The 22,531-nt window shown below is 33.3% G+C and overlaps 1 protein-coding gene across 4 annotated transcripts in view; it reads right to left on the bottom strand.

Annotated features, from left to right (window-relative positions):
* Positions 1 to 22,531, bottom strand: part of LOC112058593 (leucine-rich repeat and calponin homology domain-containing protein) — a 111,052-nt gene that overhangs the window by 8,192 nt on the left and 80,329 nt on the right. For 2 of the 4 annotated variants that reach the window (XR_008252412.1, XR_008252413.1), the window contains exons 5-10: positions 21,776 to 22,025; positions 21,016 to 21,154; positions 18,947 to 19,021; positions 17,050 to 17,704; positions 16,264 to 16,401; positions 15,381 to 15,458 (exon numbers count right to left, since the gene is read on the bottom strand). Coding sequence is in view for 2 of the 4 variants with exons in the window: in XM_052891257.1 (XP_052747217.1) it covers positions 13,609 to 14,349; positions 15,381 to 15,458; positions 16,264 to 16,401; positions 17,050 to 17,704; positions 18,947 to 19,021; positions 21,016 to 21,154; positions 21,776 to 22,025 (2,076 nt within the window). In the remaining 2 variants the exon portion in view is untranslated. Of the gene's footprint in view, positions 1 to 262; positions 14,350 to 15,380; positions 15,459 to 16,263; positions 16,402 to 17,049; positions 17,705 to 18,946; positions 19,022 to 21,015; positions 21,155 to 21,775; positions 22,026 to 22,531 lie in introns of those variants that run through there. The other 2 variants (XM_052891257.1, XM_052891258.1) reach the window with 2 other exon arrangements.

Genomic DNA, 22,531 nt, shown 5'->3' with positions numbered 1-22,531 from the left:
AGTGGTACCTCCACTATAGAAAAATGTTAAAATAAAACAAATGCACTGCCAATTAATTAATTTATTTTCAAGTAGAGATAAAACATCATAGTAAGTACATACAAAAAAAGTACCTTTCGTAAACTTGTTAGCCAGAAAAAAAAACAATCCAAACAAACACATTCATACAAACACAGCATAATTAGAAACAGATCTTAGCAAAAAAAATCTTTGAAACTTAAGTAGGTATACTAATAGCACATTACAAATCGAACTTATACTAATTCCAAATCAAGTAACAAAAAATAATCTCTAATTTAAATTAAAAAACACTTCTTAATAATTTTAATGGAATAGATTGGCAGACTGGTTTTAATGCCTATCTGCGATCGGCAAGAATAACACATTATAAAGAACCAATTAAACAACCAATAAACCGACCTGCGGTAATCTTTTCTATAGAAAAAAAAACAATTTTCTGAGCACAAAGTAAGACGGCACAAGCATACAGGCAACACGCCATTCGATTCCCTTTTTTCTGATAGTGTGTTTGGTGTAGACTCCTAACGGAATGACAAGACAGAACGTAAAGAGACGGAACGTCGTTCTAAGGGCGTCTAAGGGCGATTTACGTGACAGTTAGATTTTATTTTTCGATCACGGGTTCCCTTGACTACATATCATACATGATATCCAAGTCTAGGTGCCGTAAAAATCTTGAAAAAAAAAATCTTGGTCTGTCAGAAGAAAAATATTCAAAAAAAGATTTGACGTATATTTTTTTGGGGTGAATTATTTGGCAGAATAAATCGAATGTGTTGCCTTTATAATATGATCATTAACACGACTTGGAAATCTTATCAAAGATCTCCCGAATGGAACTATGGCAGTGGCAACGTCACATAGCAATTAGCTATATTATATTTAAACTGACATAGGGTGATGGCGTGCTGCTAATGTACCTGTATTATAGCCAATCATTAAAACCAGTCAAGTAACTCATAAACTACACAAATACCCAAGCACCAAAAGCCAATAAATATCATTATAATATTTATATGAATAAATTATATAGTATCATTAATCTATATCTTAAAGATTAATTAAGTATATAAAACTGTTGTACTTGCAAATTTAAAGCTCAAAAATAATGCGAAATTCTCCAAAAATGTTTCGAAAATACCTACAATTAAACATTTAGAAAAATATGAAGACGAAAAGTGATAGTTTTATATAATCTGTATACTAAAGAACAAAGAAATTTATATTATGAAACTTGTAATGAAGTTGTATGTATTCTCTCGTTTTTAGTAAATAGAATATTAAAGTATAGTATACTGTAAAGGCAGACTGGTAAGTGTCATATAGTTTATCTGAAATAATGATATAAACGTTATGTAGTGCTAACATGCGACCAACGACATATGTCTTGAAGAGAAATAGAAAAATTTCAACCAATAGCGGCGCAACCTGCAATACCGTTATCTCTTTCAATGCTTTGGGACGAAAGAGATGGGACGGGACAACTCCGTCGTCATTGGACGACATTTTGTCTATATCTCTTCACTTGGTCGCATGCTAGGCTTCTGGTGTCAATTCAGTTGTACACACAACTGTACTGAACTTGTAATGATATTTAAAAAAATGTTCTATCCTTTATCCTTCTAATGATTCAATTAGAAGTGTGACTGAAAATGTCTGTTTATGAGAATCGCAACTTTTAAACGTCTAAATTATTTACATATTATTATTAATATGATAGAGATTTGTAGTTTTTAAGTCTAGACTACAATAAATGGACAGGCCATAAAGAAATGGTTGTTTGCAACAGGAGAACACAATTTTGACCTGTGATTCTAATGAATACTCATTTGTGTGTACACCAGAATTAGTCCCATTTATAATGAGCAAATAAATAAAATCATTGTTTTAAACAAATTCGATTAAATCTTAACGTAGTTGAGGTAAGAAAATAAGTTATGCACGCACACAATCAAAAGAAATAGTCAACACATTATAAAAGTTTGTTGTACTCTATTAGTACGCAAGAATATATTAAATGCATTAGTTATCAAGCAAAACTAGAAATAAGATCACATTTTGAAAAAAAGAAACGTAAAAACTATTTAATTTAAGGTTATAATACTAAATACCTACAATACGAATATAATTAAAAATATTCGAAATGTGTAAATACAATTAAACATATAAAGTACTACAGTCTTTAATATAAACACATCTTTGGAATGCTTATAAAATTACATTAGGTTATTGGCGACTGTGACAAGTTGCTAATTCTATTGAACACAAATATAACTAATTTGACACATTTAAAAATTTGTGTTATACTTTTTAAAATATTCCTTGTGAAAAACGAGGACTTTTAAACATGTCAATTTAGTGTCAGTTAAAAAAATTGTGCACGTTTGCATCAGTAAATGTAAAATCATGTAAATCAGCTGCATTTGCAATCATAATAAAGCACAAAAATTACACTAAGTTATTATAAAGGGAAGAAATTCTTAAATATACAATGTTAACAATAAGGATATTAAAAATCAAAATTTATATCCCGTTTTACAGACCGCCAAGTCACAAAATATTAGTTTTTTTTTTTATATATCATAAATGCAAACTCCATTGAATTAGTTGGCAACACATTAAGTTGGCTTTGTTAGGAATACATGTTATCATTATCGATTATTTATTATTATATTATATAAAACTTGTCTTTTAAATAAATCTTTTATCCAATAGTGACATGAAAAAGCCTCGAAATATATTCTAAAATCTAAATATCACTAATTTCTACAGAAACCGTTTGCCTCCTACAAAATATAAAATTTATTATAACAGTACTGGTACTAGTACATGTAGGTCTACATGTACTAGTAAAGTAAGGAAACTGTGATCTGTACAATATACATATTGTAATATGATCATAACGAAATTAAATCTGCACAAAACTTTTTTTAAAGTTATATACCTACATAGAGATACAGAACCCAATAGCTGTGTTCAATTTTTTTTCCCGAATCAAATGGGACTAATTTTCATACTATTTACTTACAGGTTAAATGAAGTCTGAAACAGCAAATAGACTGTATAATGCTTATGTTGTATATAATATACATACGGTAAAGGTTCGAGAGAGGGCGCCACCGTTCTCCTGTCAATACACAGTTACACAGGCTCCGCATTGTTTATGTAAATAAAAATATAAATCTTTATAAATCTATCCTAAAGCCGTTTACAAATGTTGTGAATGTGAAAATTCAGTGAAGTGAATGAAAAGACTCGACATAAAAGTGCACTAAAAAGATCTGACCGTGTAAACAAATATGACTAAGTTTTGTACATTCTACTAATTTATTTACTTATATACTACAATCAAACTACTTTTGTACCGTATAACTCTTTGAAGTGTGTTTAAATAAACTGTGACGATATTGAAAACTGTGCATAAGACTTTAAAAACAAGTGTTTAAGTTTAATTCAACCGTTGAATTTTAAAAATACAGTGACGAATTGGTGCAGTACGTTATCAATCGACTTACGCCTAACGCCACCTATCGGCCGAACGCTAATTTATGTAATCAGATCACTGGATCCACTGACGCTGACTGACAACTGTCAATTGATTAAATAGTTGCATCATATACCAGTAGATGGAGCTAGGATTTATCGATAAGACCATACTAACACTTAGTGGCGCACGCATACGCTAATACATTTCGACGGTATCCAAAATCAACAAGACATTAAAGTACTGATTCATTAGTGTTGCGCATACCTAGGCCTACTGATTAATACTGATGTACAATTTCGCATAATATGAAAAGGACTTATGGCGGTGTGCGTGGAACGTCGGAGTGTGATTCAATATACCCGGGTTCGAAACCTACTGCCGAATTAATAAAATTTTCGATTTTTATTTCTTCTATTTAATATTTATCAAAAAATAATTTGATCCTGCATGAACATTTATTCAGTTGAAAATCTAAATCAAAATTGCGATAAAAATATATATATAATAATGGCAGACTCGTTGAGAACCCAAACTGATAAGATGTATGAGTGTTGTAGTCGCAATTTCAAAACGACAGAAATACTAAAATGTGCAGCATGTATTAAAAAGTATCACTTTGTTTGTGTGAATACTTCAAATGATCTCTTTAAGGACTTATCTTCAGATTTTCTGTCATGTTGGTTGTGTCCTGCGTGTAATCGTCCACGTCCTGGTAAAGACAATTCGAACACTCCTCTTCGTGTCCCGTCCAGCAAAGATAGTCAAGAAACCAGTATGAATGTTACCAAGAGAAATAAAAGGAAAAAATCTCAATTATCTGACAGTGACTCCGGCGCTTCTTATGACTTAACTTTAGATGATGTGCGCCAGGTTGTAAGAGAAGAACTAAAGGCTTTACTTGATGTGTTCAAAACCAACATAATGTCACAGTTTGGCTCTAAGCTTCAAGAAATAAGCGAAAATGTCACTCAAATTACTGATTCTATATCCTTCATGGAGCAAAAGCATGAAGAGCTAAAGCAAGAAATCCAGCTAAAAATTAAGAGTATTAATTCTTTGGAAAATGAAAATAAAATTTTACAAACTAGCATAAATGACCTTAATACTAGATTATCACAATTAGAACAGCATTCTAGAGCTAACAATGTTGAGATTCAGTGTCTTCCCGAACACCGTAACGAAAATTTACTTTCAGTAGTCAGTCAGATAGCGAATACTACTAAATACAATCTAAAGGAAACTGATATCCATTTGTGTACTAGAACGTCAAAAATACAAAAAGATAGTCGTAGGCCAAGATCCATCATAGTTAAGTTTAGCTGTCCAAGAATACGCGATGAGTTTTTGGCTTCAGTAATTAACTTTAACAAAAAAGCCGCGAAGGTCGGTGATAAACTAAATACCAGTCATGTCGGTCTTGGTGGTGAACAAAAACCCATATACGTAGCTGAACACTTGTCACCTAACCAGAAGGCTTTACATGCTGCTGCACGTATGAAGGCAAAAGAACTTAATTATAGATTTGTTTGGATTAAACGTGGGTGTATATATATGCGCCAGAGCGATTCAACGGAATATAAATTCATTAGAAATATGGACACTTTAGCTAATTTAAAATAGTCTTAGATAATAGTTAGTAAGTTATATGTATTGTAATGCATGACAATTTATTTTTATTTTTCAAAATTCAATTCAATTAACTGTTACTATCAAAATGTTAGGGGACTTCGTTCGTCCACTAACGAAATATACCATGAAATACTTAATCACGATTATCATATTATAATATTAACGGAAACATGGCTTAACAAAAGCATTTTTGATAGAGAAGTTTTCGATAATAGATATACAGTATACAGACGTGATAGGGACACGTCCTTATTATTTGGACATAAAAATACTGGGGGTGGTGTACTCATAGCCGTCTCAAATCAACTGGTTTCTCGGCGGGAAACTGAGTGGGAAAGTGACTGTGAAGATATATGGGTCACTATTGATCTTATGACTAAACATGGTAAAAAATCTTTACATGTATGTGCTGTTTATTTAGCCCCACCCGTTAATAACGTATTACTTGAAAATTTTCTTGATAACACTAATAAAGTCCTAAATAACATCAATAACACCACAATAATTACTGGTGACTTTAACCTTAGTGGTATAATATGGTCTGCATCATCTGATCATACTTCTGAGGCACAACCATCTCACTACGGTAACTGCATATTAAAAAGCTCCCTTATAGATTTTATGTCATTGAATGGTTTAAAACAATTTAATTTAACGTATAACCATAAAAATAAAATTCTTGATTTAATATTAACAAACGAAGAGATAACGGTTAGCAAATGTGAACATCCAATTAGAAAGGTGGATAAATATCACCCCCCTTTAGAAATCACAATATCTCAAAATATTGCTGACTCTAAGCAGGTGAATGAGTCTAGGAATTCTCTGAACTTCTATAAAGCAGACTATTTAAAAATTATTAACGAATTAAATATCATATCGTGGATAGATGCATTTGCTATGTGTAATGATATAAATGCAATGGTGACAAAATTCTATCAAATTCTACGTAATATTATATGTTCACACGTTCCCATAAGCAAACACAAACGTAATACTTATCCTGTCTGGTTTTCTTCAAATTTAATAAAACTTATTAAATTAAAACATAAATATCACGAGAAGGTAAAAAAATATAAAAACCCGTTAGATTTGTTAGAATTCCAATACTTACGTAAAGATTGTGATAGATTAATAACAATTTGTTATAATGATTATATAAAAAAAATAGAAATGGCAATAGGAAAAAATCCGAGGTATTTCTGGACTCATTTAAAAAACATTCGGAATAAAAATAGTGCTTACCCTCCAATTATGACCTTGAATGATAAAAAAGCAAGTGACCCTAAGTCTGTAAGTGAACTATTTGCGAGTCACTTTTCCTCAGTATATGAACATGATGCAGAAGATGAAAATGAATTAAGTTTAGTAAGTTTAAATGAGTGTGATGAAATAGATAATCTTTATCTTTCCCGTTCGACTGTTTTTAAAAAATTAAAAAGACTTGACCAGTATAAAGGAGCTGGCCCTGACAACATACCCCCAATATTTTTAATTAAATGCGCGTGGCCACTATCCTTGCCACTTTGCATTATATTTAACAGATCTTTAAGAGATGGACAGTTTCCTGATTTTTGGAAAGAAACTAGAGTAGTTCCTATTTACAAGTCTGGAAAACAGAACGATGTTAAGAATTATCGCCCTATATCTATTATATCGACCGTTGCAAAAGCCTTTGAAGCATTAGTTTACCAGCACATGTATAATCACTTAGAAAAATACATCAGTGACAAGCAGCACGGTTTTATGTGCAAACGATCTACTAACACTAATTTACTGCTGCATGTAACAAATATTGCAGAATGCATTGATAATGGTCACCAAATGGATGCTATATATGCTGACTTCTCAAAGGCTTTTGACAAGGTAAATCACCGTCTGTTACTGTCCAAGCTCCGTGCTCATGGTATCTCAGGCACTTTGTTGATGTGGAGTAAATCATATCTTGCTAACAGAAAGTCAGTTGTGGTGGTCGACGGATTTAAATCAGGAATGTTTATAGCTCTATCAGGGGTACCACAGGGATCCAACTTAGGACCTCTCTTCTTCAACATTTTTATTAACGATATAACCAAAATATTTTACAACAGTAATGTGAGCCTATTTGCAGATGACCTAAAATTGACGAGAGTTGTTCGGTGTGACTCAGATATAAAATTGTTACAGGAAGATTTGGGGAGATTGAATTATTGGTGTAAGAACAATAAAATGTTTTTAAACGTCGAAAAATGTTACCACATAAAATTTACACGGAAAAAACACAAAATATTATCATTATATGATATTAATGGCAAGCAACTAGCTGAAGTTGAGACAGTTCGTGATTTAGGTGTAATTTTTGATAGCAAATTGACTTTTGTACCCCATATAGACAAAACTTTAGAATTGACTAATAAATCGTTAGGATTTGTAATGAGAAGTTCAAAAAACTTCAAGCACAAGTCCACTATAATTAGATTGTTTGATTGCTATGTTCGGAGTAAACTCGAATATTGCTGCACCGTGTGGTCGCCATATACTAAAATTCATATACAAAGGATTGAAAGAGTACAACAACGCTTTTTGAGACAGATATCTTATAAATTTAAAATCAATCTGCATAATTATAAAGACAGACTCTCTTACTTTAAGAAAGAGAGTCTTTTAGTTAGAAGAGGGTTAATGGCTATGACATTCTTATTTAAGTTATTTAACCATCAAGTTGACTGTTCTGATATGATTCAAAGATTTTCGATTAGAGCACCGCGCTCAAGTAGGCCTCGATACCCTTGTAATTTGTTGTATCATAAGACCTACAGAACAAAATTAGGCAAATTTTCTCCCATTCCTCGGGTATCGGACTTATTCAATGAGTGTGTGAAACATCAAAAGGATATAGATTTATTCCACAATAATCTCAACAATTATAAGCGCTTAGTAACGAATGTATTAAAAGCCAATACTTAATATTATTTGACATCCAGTAATAATTGACTTTTAATTAATAATTGACTAATAATGACATGTAATAATAGTAATAACATAATATTTTTTAATTGTAATTGTATTGTAATCTTTAATAATGTAATTGATTTTTTTTGTAATTTTTTTTTTGTTTTTTTATATTCAATTTTATGTGACTTGTTTTTTAATTTTATTGCTTTTAGTTTATTGTAGTCTGACATTTTTAGAATACTAATTTGCATTGTTTAATTTGACATCCATTCATTTCTGACAACTGGTATTGACATAATATTCTAATTGACTTATAATAATGACATGTAATAATAGTAATAACATAATATTTTAATTGTAATTGTATTGTAATCTTTAGTGTAATGTGTAAATGTAATTTGTTTTTTTTTTGTAATTGTTTTTTTTTTTTTTGTAATTTTTTAGATATCATTTTTTTTTTGTTTTTTTATATTTAATTTTATGTGACTTGTTTTTTAATTTTATTGCTTTTAGTTTATTGTAGTCTGACATTTGTTGCATATTAATTTGTATTGTGTAATTTGACATTCATTCATTTCTGACAACTGTAGTATTGACATAATATTAATTTGTGTACGCTGTGTTAACCTATAATTAGCTGTGCAATAACTACTCATATATTTATTTCAATGTAAATCTTTAACATGTGAAATTGTAATAGCTGTTGGTTATCCTAATAAAATAAATAAATGTCATATTTTTTACCTAAAATTATTATGTAAAACGTATTCTGTAGTGCTAACATGCGACCAACGACATATGTCGCGAAGAGAAATTGACATATATTTATTGTATATAATGTGATAGATTAGCTCATTCAAGATTAAAGTTAAATATCTAGCGCAAAGTTTTGGTCAGAATCAAGGAATTCAGCAGTTAAGAAAATACGCCTAGGTTACGTCCCTCCACGTCACCCAAACTCCCAACACAACTAAGCGTCAACTAGGCAGTGAACTGGTTGTGCAAATTCTACTAATTACAAAAATAAAAAAAATATATACTAACACAAATATGTAGGCGCAAAACGGTTTCCAAATAATCACTAAACGTTACGCGTTTGCATTATAAATACAATAACGATATGAAGATTAAGGCATACAATTCTTATCATATAAGAAATTTATCCGACTGGGTAAAACATACGATTAGATTAATTCGTATAATACAGCTAATAGCTCAAACTACTAATTTCCATACTAATATAATCGATAAAAACTATGCACCAGTATTTCGTAAGATATTGTACTATCGATATTGTATTATTATCATAAGGTATGTAAATATAGACACAGGGTTATTGTGTGTTATAAAACACGCACATATGGTATATAAACAGGAAAATAATATTTCGAAATTCTCACTGTGCTTTCCATTCTACACGCCATATTTAAATTCATTTCAATTCATTATTCATTAAAATGATCGAAACTGAGAACCTTAGGATATCATCAATGCATAACTTTTAGTCAATGTTATTTTTAAGGCTTCCTACCTAAAGTTCAATCTGAAATAGAAGTGTTAAATGAAAAGTATTTATCTCAATTCCAAACTATATAAATAACAAAGTAGATAAATTTCTTTACAGCGGCTTATTTTAGTAAGTTCACTTCGCAAAATACATTAAAAAATTAAAAAAAAAACTTTTATTAATTCATGCTAATGACTACTTTTAAACTAACAACCTGTATAATCAAATAAGCCGATGTTAAAACTAAACAAGCGCATAAAAATTCTAAAAATTCAAATAACATTGTGATGTTTTTATGATTTAATGACAATTTCAAACTTTCATACTTTTAAACAGCATGGAATTTTTTTCTTGGCACCCTTAAAAAATGTAGGCTTGAATTATCCAAGGAAGACTAATTTAACTCCTAACCAAAATTGATGGAGTTAGATTTATACAGTAGTTTCCTTTTTGTGACATAGAGACTCACAGCAATTTATGGAAATTTAGCATCAAAATAAATGTTTCACTTCATTATATTACTAAATTATATTTTAGCTGAAGTATAGAAAACTTTGAATAGTTCTTTACGAAAGAACATAAAGAATTAAAGTTTTCTATATTCACAGGAAAACCAGCTATTCTGATGAAAAAAGTAGCAAAGGTTTACTGAAACCCGCAATTTTAATACAGCAATCGAAAGATCGCAGAAAGTCATCAGAACAATTGAAAAAGATCAAAATTGCGTAGTTCTTGTAACAAAAATATCGTACGTATTTATTGCTAGTAATTACAATATTCAAGATTAACAAAAAACTTTCATCACAAATACATCAGCACACTCAGATATCTAACTGACTGAGAAACTTCTGGTTTTTGGAAATGAAAACCAAGAATTCGAACTGTCAAAATATATCTAAACAATTTTCATTTGACATCTCAAAACAATAGGTGTGTACCTTTCTATTGTCTATGGATATTACACTTGTCTATTGTCTATGGATAAACACATTATTTTCAGTCACATTTCGGTGTTCGCGTTAAAGTGCCAAGTAAAAAATATTTATGTATAATTAATTAATTATTTATTTCAAATACATTTTAATACTTTATAGGATGGACAAAGTATTCAAACTAACATAATTCCATGCAATTGATGGTTTCCATCGTACAAATTGGTCCACTGAAGCAATCAACAACTAATACAAGTTATTTTACAGTTAGATTTTTGTTTTTGACATTTTAACGACCTCCGTGGCGCAGTGGTATGCGCGGTGGATTTACAAACGGAGGTCCTGGGTTCGATCCCCGGCTGGGCAGATTGAGATTTTCTTAATTTGTCCAGGTCTGGCTGGTGGGAGGCTTCGGCCGTGGCTAGTTACCACCCTACCGGCAAAGACGTACCGCCAAGCGATTTAGCGTTCCGGTACGATGCCGTGTAGAAACCGAAAGGGGTGTGGATTTTCATCCTCCTCCTAACAAGTTAGCCCGCTTCCATCTTAGACTGCATCATCACTTACCATCAGGTGAGATTGTAGTCAAGGGCTAACTTGTAAAATAAAAAAAAAAATAGATGTTATTTGTATAGAAACTTCAGTCAGGTAGAGCAGTCTGTGGCTTTTGATATTGGCTGGACTTTGTAAATTTCGAATCGAGATTATGCCTATTTGTTTCCTAATTATTGTTCAAATACTATGTTTTGAGTTTCAAAATTCCCGTGAACATTCGAGAGTATATTCCGCAAAAATGAAATTTAGGCATTTTTAAAGAGATGAAAAACTGGTCACTTTTAACTATTTGTATAGAAGCTTTTAATCTTTCGCTTACCAATTTGGCTATATTTTTGTAAAATATTGTATATTAAAGAAAAACATTTTGCGTCCATATGTGTAATATTGCGTCCGTATATTAAAGAAGAATACTTTGCGGTTTTCAACGGCGATTTGAAATTTAATTTAATAAGAAAACCGACTGTAGATACACACTATTAAAAAATAACTTGTATTAGTTATACGAATACTTCGTAACTGCTTCCATATTCATTCATTTCATCCTACGTAAACGATTCATTGTATTGTTACAACTACCTTCATGAAAATAGCAAAAAAATAATTGAATATATTATTCGGATAAGTTATACAATTCCTCCTTTCAAATACTATCAATTTCCTTTTATCAGTCTCAACAATCGAAGAGAAAAACGGCACTTTTTCATATCTATTTCAGAAACAACACAAACATATAAATTCTCTTAAAAAAAGACTCATTAGATAATCGCTTTGAACTCTTGATTTTCTACTTTTTTTTGTTTTTCTTAAAATAAAAATAAAATGGAGTTTTTGCAGACAAAATCGCGGGCTCCCGTAAAATGCAAATGAGATATGGTATACTATTTACATACATACCTAGTAAGAAGACTAGAAAGGAAGATTTCTTAGTTTAATTAACTCTTAAGAATAATAATAGTACAAATAATTTTATTTGCTTACACTCATTTTATCCCAACGAGATGAAACAAATTCGGTATTACATATTTTACTAGAAGGAAGATATTTTGTGCGTTAAGGCGGTTCACACGAGTCTACTGGCGCCGCTGCGGCGCTGTAGAACACTGGTACCGACTAGCGAAAGCGAGGTGAGTGTGTATGTACTACGTACAATTATATTCAGTTATATCGTAGACAGATAAAGTAATAGATCTCTTCATAGCATTCGTCGCATTCTCTCAAAAAAGAGAACATCGATCCGATATTCAGTGGCCGTTTTTGCCAACAAAGTAAGTAGACCAAATAGAAACTGACAAGTTGTCAGGTGGTTCTGTTGTGATGTGAAAATCACGTCAAAATCAATGTCAAATTCGAATATCTTTTGACGGATACTCAGTCAACGAGCTCGATATAGCCGCTATCGAAATAACTTAACCAACTTTTTCTATAGAGCCGCAGGCTGAACGGACAGAAAGAGATCTGCGTTCCGCGTTCTGTGTCAACTTTGCTAAACCGCATTGCCCATGTGAACAACCTTAAGAAAGTTTTTATTTAATGTACATAGTTACCTATTTAATAATGTAATTTTAAAGTGCCGGTTTCCTTTCATTTTTCTTAATAGCAGCCTCAATTAGAATTCAATCACAGTTTTACTGTTACGTCATAAGGCAATGTGTGCATTAAATTGAAAACAGTGTATTTCAATTTCATAACAACTACCGAATAACCGCTAAAGTCTACTTCATACGTGAATCTATTAACTAATGTTTATTTTTAAAATAGTAAGTATATTAATTTAATTGGATTCAAATCACATAATCACAATTAGATTTCAGTCAGATTTTGGAAGCTGTCAGTTGAGAGCTAAATCAAATCAAATCAAAAATCATTTATTTCAAGTAGGCTCAGTTTACAAGCACTTTTGACACGTCAGTTGACTATTTGTAAAGATTCTACCACTAAAACTAAAACTAATACTAATTATGTATACTTTTTAAAGTTAAGTTTAATTAAAAATTTAAATTAATGATTGTTTTTTCTATAATATTTTAATACAATTAGTAATTCAATCAAAACATTGACAATAAAGTAATCCACAAATTTTATATCATTGATCTATGCATACCAGGATTTTTGAAGTTGACAAACTCATTTTAAACCCCTATTCGCACGAGCGATTTTTTAACGGACGTTAAAAAAGCGTTCAAATAGAACAAATGTATTCCCAGGTATATGCTCACTCGTCAGCGTTTTAAAAACGCGACGCTTTTTTCGAGGTCTGCTGCATTTTCAATTTTGGGCGATGGAAATAGTTAATAACCTATAACATTATACTATATTTAAACGCTTACAAATATTTTAGCGGGCGTTAAAAAAGCGCTCGTGCGAATGGGGGCTAATAGTTTAAAATTTTGTTGAAACTGACCTCTGACTGATAAAATCAATTATTTAACAATTCTAAATACGTAATTAATGTGATTAACGCAATTTGAATCCATTCAAAACATTACAATGATTTAATGCGCCACAATTCTTTAGAACGAATTCTTAGTACCATAACCAATTCACAAAGGGTATAGAATAAGAAAGATGGCCGACAAAATGAATCCGCCTAAGCATAGACACGTGTAGAAAATTCTATTTTCCCTTTCGGTTGCAGTTTCTACTCGCATTTCGATATCGTTATTGTAACTCGATTGTATATCGAGATTCATCTTGCCCCGGACATACCTTTCGGAATCTACATTCTCATTTAAATTTGTAGAATCCACCAAATTCACAGAATCCACCGGAAAATCAACCTCATCGGTGTCGTAAATTTCAAAATCACCGCTTTTCAAAACACCGTCTCCTTTGCAGAAGGGCGTCACGAACTGTATCCTGTTGTTCTGATAAGGCCCTCGGAGTCTCAACTCGTTGTTGTAAACAGGCGAGTATTGTTCGGTGTTGTTGTAAACTGGCGAATACTGTTCTGTGTTGTTGTAAACCGGCGAGTATTCGTTGTTGTTGTTCTCGTAATTCAGCTGGTATTCTTCGGATTCGTCAAACGTGTAATTCTGGTTGTCGACGTTGAAGTTGCTTATGTACCTGTCTTCGTTGTATCTATTTCTGACTTGGTATTGGTTGTAATTGAGTTCGATGGAGTCTATAGTGGAATCGTTCGAGTCGATAGTTTGGTATGGGTTTGGGATATCCTTTGGCGAGCGGTGCGTATGTTCCAGTAGAGCTTGTATGGTGCAGGCGACTGAAGCTATGCTCTGCCCCGCGGCCTCGCCCAGTATGTCATCGGGCGAGCAGATGTCTTCCTGGAACACACGCCATCCGTCTCTTAGTTTCATATAGTATAGCTTTGTATAGCTTTGCGCTCGCAAAAGGATATCTAACAAGCCCTGCAACACTCGAAATGCATGTCCGTTCGGTTAAGGTACAGAAGGTATAGTTTATCAATCAAAGATTTTATACTATAGATAATATGTTACTAGCGCGTCGAAACTGAGGCAGTAAAAGTGGCTAATTGTCTTCATTGAGTCGTGTTATAAACAACAAAAGTTATTTAAACATAATATCTAAATATTGTCTATAATGTCGAGTTGTGTGTTCAAGAAGTTAAAAACTACGTACATAAATATATAAGTAAACATAAAATTATGCATGTGTGCGCTCAGTGGAGTGGCTAAATTCGGAACTTTTGGCTGTGATTTTGTAGGCGATGTAACATATCCAATAGTAGAAAACCTTTGTTATCAATTGTCACTTATGATTTTGATACTGCTAGTACATTTGTTTTACTTTGTGATACAAATTAGTATCATAAAGTTCTAAGGTCTCAGAACATGAACATGATTGATATTATTTTAATTTAATTAATAAATATTCAACAATATAAATCGTACAAATATATAAAAAGGTTACTAAATAGTCCGATGTTCACTCGAATCATAGGTAGAATATGGTACTTAAGTCTAGTGCAATATAAAATATTAATATCGTGGAAGAGAATTATGGAGAAAAAAGTTGTCTAACAAATGTCACACAGACCAAACCACAGATTATAATTATAAAATAATAATTTAAAGAATTGTAAGAGAGCAAACAGTCGATTTATCGCAAAATAAAGTTAATAAAATGTAGTTACAGCTCGATTCAAACTTTATACCATCTCAGAAGTTAGCTAAAATGTGGGGAATGCGTGTGGGAGATGCCTCACCACCGCGTCCGCTGATACCTAAAATTTGCATTGCTCATCATAAACACTCGATGTTCCGAGACGTTATAAAGTTTGAATTGAACTGTACAAACAAACAAACATAACAATTATAGAATTATCTCAACTTACCTCTTCAACGCCAATTTTCCTGCACGCCTCCAAGAAGTTGTCGACGTTCCGCCTGCACCTCGCCATTGTTAGCTTCGGCTGTAATTATAACAAACAAATATGTATCAATAACAGGAAAATCATATTCTTAAACAAAGTGAATAATAGACCGCTTGTAAGTATTATTCACTTTGTTTAAGGATTTTCCAGAAAACACACAAGTATATATACTAATTGCATTGCATTGCAGTTGACTGCATTTTAAGAACGTGTCACAAACGGTAAAGGAAAAACATTGTGAAACCTGTCTACCTGACAATTTTCTTAATTCTCTACGTGTGTGAAGTCTGCCAATCTGCATTGGGCCAGCGTGGTGTACTATTGGCCTAACCCCTCTCATTCTGAGAGGAGACATGAGCTGTGAGCCGAATATGGGTTGATGATGATTATATTAAATGTATGTAACGCTAACATGCGACCAAAAAGAAATAAACAAAATGTCGTCCAATGGCGTCCGATAGTTTCCTATCTCTTTCGTACCAACGCAATATAAAGATTTAGTGATATTTCCGGTAGCGCCGCCTATGGGTTATATTTGTCAATTTCTCTTCACGAGACAATATCGTTGGGAGCATGTTAGCACTAAAAGAAGTGGTTTCAATTAATCTCCCAAAATTTTACTTGCACATATAAACAGGGAAAATTGAAAATATCTAAGTAAAGATGTCTATATTAGAAAGAAATGCAACTACCACTACTATCCAACCCAACTCCTATCTTACTCTTCCCTACACTTACCCACGTTGCAACTTAACTTCATGGGCTAGTACAATTAGGAACGTAACCAACTAGCTTTTGGCGACAAACAGAAACTTAAGCTGCTTATATACAATGTAGTATATACCTGCGCAGGCGACGGCACGTGCACAGAGGCGACCGAGCGCGGCCGCACGTGGTTGGCGAGATGGCACAACACCACTCCGTCCGCCAACACCGGCGCCAGCTGCTCCGGTAGAGACATCTTCAACCGTGACTCTATTATCTGTAATATAAATCATTATTTAAAATCACTCTAATTTTATATAAGAGAGTATATAAGAGAGTATATAAGAGGAAGTCTGAAGGTGGCGCCGGTGACAGAAAAATTGAGGAGTAGAAGGTTAGCTTGGTATGGACATGTAATGCGTAGAGAGGAAAGTCATATTACTAGAAAAATGTTGAATGTGCAAGTGGAAGGTCATAAGAGGAGAGGAAGGCCAAAGAAGAGATGGTTGGATTGTGTGTAAGAGGCCATGTGTGTAAAAGGAGTTTATGATGAGTTGACGAGCAATAGAGACGAATGGAAAATATTGACATATTTTTCCGACCCTACTTAAGTGGGATAAGGGTAAGGAGATGATGATTTAAAATCACTCTACACATTGTTTAAATCCATTACATCAAATTACATTACACAATCTTTAAGTTCTTATGGTTCGGCAAGTTAGTCAAACTTAGATTGTTGTGAAAGTCTGTAATGATCATTAGTCATAAAAGAGTAATACAACCCTAAGCCTTGCAAGTTGAATTGGTGCAATGTGTCGTCTAAGCTCCTAATCCGCTGTCCTATAAAGGAGAGAGATCTGACTCTGCAGTAGGCTATTAAATATGCATATAAATATATAATGGGAGAAAATTCAATATTACTCACCGATCTCAGCTGCTGCAACAATTCCGATTCCTCCTTTTGCTTGTCAAACTCCCTCTTCATGGTGAAGCTTAGTTTGTCGGGCGCACCCTCTTTGTTCCACGCTAGCTTCCCCGTAGGCTTAGCACCGGCACCTTTCAAGTACGAGACTGTTGTAGTTAACAACTTGGCATCATTTACAGTTCGAGGTATATTCGATTTGAGACTACTGTATCCTAGAGTATTTGTTGGTGATTTAGTCGGTGATGTTGGTTTAGTATAAGTCTCTGAACCGTTTACCCTGGTGTAATCAATGTTCCCATTCACCGAGGAATACATTTTATTGACGTTTCTCGATGGTACTACTTTTTGGACGGGTCGTTTGGTTTCTTCTGGTTTTTCAGCGTTGCCGTTCTGCGGTTGGAATCTTCTCGGTGTGGAATGGAGTATGGGTGAGCTTGGTGGAATTGGGGAGTTTGTATTGGATGAGACAGGATTGGATAGTGATCGGTTGTAAGGTGATACATTACTGTAGCCGTTGATAGGAGAGTGTGGTGACTTTTGGAAGTGGATCGGGCTTTGGGAGTGCGGTGAGGAGTCCAGTTCCGGGGAGGGTTGGTCCGTTCGGGGTCTGTAGACGTCCTGTTGACGCTGCTGTCTTAAGGCTTCTTTGTATTGTCTGTAATATCAATTGTTTAAATTAGTAACATGTTATAGATTTGATTTGCTGTGTTCTGCTGTCTATTTATTCTTGTGTGGTAAGTTTGTTGTTATTCACTAATTGACAATGTTACTTTGTTATTTACAAAATTAGCCATATATGCAGAAGCGTGCACGCAAATATATGCAATAATATACTGCCAATCTTATAACACTAATTATACTGTATGGCTATAGCTTTAATCATTCTTCTTGATTAGTATCTTCTGAATTCAGTTTTTCTCAAATCCCGCGGGAGCCATGGATTTTTCCGGGATGAAAAGTAGCCTATGTGTTAACCCAGAGTAAAATCTATTTCCATTCCAAATTTCAGCCAAATAGCATCAGTAGCCGCACCGCAAAGGAGGAACAAACACACAAACTTGCACATACACAAACTTTCGTCTTTACAATTATATTAGTGTGATGCCCAGACTGAAATTGTAGTGCAGACAACTGGATTATGACTTATTAGTTATTTAGCTATTCCAAAACAAAGCTGAAGAATAAATATTAATTTTAAGTTATTTTTAATTGTAAGCTAAACAAAAACAACCCCCACATTGAAGGTTTTAGCAAAAATGCAGCAAAGAAAATATTGTTTTAATAAAACATTTAAAGGATGGTTAGTAACGGTGTATGAACAATTAAATAAAATTATTTTCCCTTTATTCCATCAAGTTAATTACTTTTTAATTAATAATTTTATTTGCCCTTAATTATATATTGAAACACATTAGTAGGTAAATTTATTTTTCTGTCACTGTATAAAACTAAAATAAATCATGCAAAAGCACAAAACCATTGCAAAAGATAAATATAAAAGTGGTGCCATTGTTATGCCAGTGAGTGTGTATGAGCCTAGTTAAGATGATCGCGTGTTGAATTATATGTATATCATTTTAATTTATTAATACAAAAAAGTTATTGCCCTTGTCTTTTCTTTCATATTATTTTTTCATTTTATTTTTTTCGGAAAAAAAATATAAAAGTTTCTACTGTTTTAATGTAACATGTTCATTTGTTAGGAAGAGGACGCCAATTTAAAAATGCATTGTACTTTTTCCGTTGGTCGGTTTTGGTATTGTCTATTATGATTGTATTTTTTTAATTAGTATTATATATTGTTGTAATGACTGTTTTTGCCAAAATATAATAAAATTTATGTTTTTTGAGACAACTGTTCAAAATTCAACACGCAACCATCTGAACTGAAATGTACCTGTAGGTTTGTTGATGAGCTAATTTACTCTTATCGTCGCCATTCGAAATGGTCCCTTCGGGTGATATACGGAGGCTGAAAGGGACAACACCGGGGTTAATAAAAATAGGGGGGAGGGTGATGGGAGTACGATGTTGATGATGAGCGAGCCAAAACTGTTGGTATTACCTCTGCATCGGCCATCGAGAAAAAAATGTTAAGAAAAATAAAAGCATCTATTAGAAAATACTACAAGATTATAATCTAAAGAGAACTTCCCCTTTATTCATAAATAATATAAAATAATTAAAAAAATACTAAAAACACGCTTTTTTCGTATTCCTGACAGCAAACCCTTACATTTGATATCCGTATCATGGGGGTGGATTTTAAACAGCCAGTTTGCCATCTTGGGGAGGCCGCCATATTGGATTTGTAATGACGTTTCTTAGCTAGTCCGTGTGCAAAAATTCATCCTAATATAAGCGTGTTAAAAAATAAAATTAAGTGTGCCATTTTGAATTATTTTGATACAAATAAATGTATTTATGAATAAACGGGTTTAGTTATTATAATATGTAGAAGACGTGAAATCCAGTAAGCGTTACAAAATTTCTAGTTTTTCAAATTGTTCAAAATAAAGTATCTATACAAGTTTGTATAAAATGTAAATATACAAATATTACAACTTTTTTTTTCTAAATATATATTTTTTAATACACCCGATTTTTCTCAACAACACGACTTTGTAAATTGTAACGCTTCATAATCTAAACAAACTCCTAAATGATCCAGAAAGATCTAAGAACTAAATCTATTAAAATCTATAAAAATTAAATTACAGACTGGAAATTTGTCTGTTATTTAGTGACTTTCAAAAATGTATCTTGTGAAAAAAATCCAAGTTTACAAAATCGTTCAGTGAATCTACTAAGTTTCCAAAATGTGTAGATTCTAGAAAAAGAAGAGTTATGTATGAGACTGGCAGTAAAATAAGTTGCTCATAAATTGATGACAGTTTTTTAAATTGTATATAAATTAAGAGTATACTAATAGTAAAGCAATTTTGTAAAAAGGAACAGGGTATCTGCGATCATTACTTTTGGAGTTACAGGGATTTAAAGAGTCAGATTTGCGGCGCTGCTTCGGATCCCTGAAAAACGCCCCATACAAAATGACTCGAAATAATGACGTCATAGGCAATGTAATGATCGTTAGATTTGTATGCGCGTTCAAACAAAATTACTAATATCTTTGTTATTTGTGCGTTTATGCTTATAGTTCAAATATTAAAAAATGTCACATTTAATGTAAGGAAGCTAAAACTGTATGAATTTTCATCTAATTACGATAAAATATTTTTAATAGTTTTTGAAATTTTATAATCTCATTTATTTTGCAAATATCCAGACAATCTTTGCTTTTATAAATTAGTTAACATTGATCCTATTTACCCGAATGTATCATAAAAATCAATATATTCAAACCTAGTCATCATCCCCATTCTTTATAGTTCATCATTTAATCTGGTGTCAGGATTTGTACGAGTATTAACTTTGCACTCAATAGCTATAACATGTATAATAATAATAGCTATAATAAATCATTGGATACAACTAGCAGAGTGTAAATCTAGTGCTTCATTTTAGGGAGCCACGGTCGGTCTTTGCCGGTAGGGTGATAACTAGGCACGACCGAAGCCTCCCACCAGCCACACCTAGACCAATTAAGAAAACCTTAATCGGCCCAGCCGGGGATCGAACCCATTACCTTCCCCCATACTCGAAAAACCTTGACTTCAGCGAAATAACGATCAGCTCGCCTATTCACTATTTTGGTCTTTATTATCAACTTATTAAAATAAACATAAAATCAATTATTGAGAAATGTCATCAACCTACAGTATGATAGCCACCAGTAAGCACCGGATGACATTTTGTTACACAGAATCTCAATTTTGTATGTCAACCAACATACATCAAAGTTAGTGAATCAGACTGCAGATTTATAAACCAGTCTCATACATAACTAGTGTCGAAAAACAAATATTCTATTTTCAAATAACCTCAAGTATACTACATTGTACATACCCAGTGAGTATAGGTGTGAGTGGAGCTAAGGGGGTTTCACTGGAGAGAGATTGTGTCCGCGACAGAGCAGCTCCGGGAGAGAGAGTGGAGGGGGTACTTGGTGTTGACCTCCCTGACCCTCCACCTGCTTCGCCGCCTGCTGTGGAATAAAGAAACAGACATTGTAGAACAACCTTTAATCCATGTTCAAGGAAATCATTGCGATGTAGACTTAAGTTCAAACCCTGCCTGTTGAAATATTATTGTATCCATTTGTAACACAGCCACTTAACTAAATGAAAAGAAATAGGGAATATTAGTCATGTCATGTTTAAAAAGACATGGCTTGAAAAAATGAAGAAGTGGACCCACTCTTTTGTAAGCTTTCACTAGTAGTCAGAATGTAGAGTCAGATATTGTAAAACAATCTAAAAGTATTTAAAATTAAGTTTAAAGTATTCTAAAGTTGTCTTAGAATCTTTGATGGTTAGGGTTTACACAGTTTATACATAGTACACCAGTAGTGGCAATACAGTGCCAAAAGTCACTAGATCCCATGGGTGTAAATAACGTTATTTAAGGTCAAATGTCAAAGTTTTCGGTATTTCTGTGATTTTTTTTTTTTTTGAAAACGACAATTGTTATAGAGCTCAGATAAAAATTATACGTATAGTACCTATACTATTTTTCTTTGAATTATCATTTGTGAGATTTCGCCATTGAATTGATTTCGGGTTGAAGAAATTACATTGAGAATTATTAGTTAAATTATTGATCTCACCATCATTCGACCACCTTTTCTCAACGCCGTCGGTGCAGTATCCACTATCGACCACATGTCTCGGCTTGTGCCTCAAGCAGTCAATGGTGGCGTTCCCTGACGTTATGTGAACGGTGTTCGGAGAGCTGATGTACGAACTGTGCTTGGTGGACCGCCGGGTCTCGTCGACCCGCCTGTGCGCAGGTAGGGAGTCCTTGTTGGCCATGTTCTCTAGGTACTTGAATATGTGCACACGCCCGCGCATGCATATCTGAGGAAGAAAGAGGTAATAGTTTAATACTGGTGTTTTTTTTTATTCTCTACAAGTTAGCTCTTGACTATTATCTCATCTGATGGTAAGTTATGATGCAATGGATGGAAGCGGGCTGACTTGTTAGGAGGAGGATGAAAATCCACACCCCTTTACGGAACCGGAACGCTAAATCGCTTGGCGGTACGTCTTTGTCGGTAGGGTGGTTCACCAGCCAGACCTGGATCAATTAAGAAAACCTCAATCGGCCCAGCTGGGACTCGAACCCAAAATTTCCGCGTCTTGTTTCCGCTTTCGTTTCCGTTTCCGCGTCGCGTTTATAATGATGTTCAAGGTTGTCGCCGGCTAGAAACAGCAACCCATGTCCTTCTAATCGTCTCTGTTCTCTGCTCCATCGGGCTTTGGAAAGTGAGGTCCATGGAGTGCATCTGTTTTAGCAAATACTTATGCACAATATTAATATATGTATAACTGGGTCTGTTGACGGAGTTTGTAGTCGCGGTTAC

The sequence above is a fragment of the Bicyclus anynana genome, chromosome 3 (genome assembly GCF_947172395.1).
Source record: "Bicyclus anynana chromosome 3, ilBicAnyn1.1, whole genome shotgun sequence".
Taxonomy (NCBI): domain Eukaryota; kingdom Metazoa; phylum Arthropoda; class Insecta; order Lepidoptera; family Nymphalidae; genus Bicyclus; species Bicyclus anynana.
This window is presented reverse-complemented; position numbering and strand designations above follow the sequence as displayed.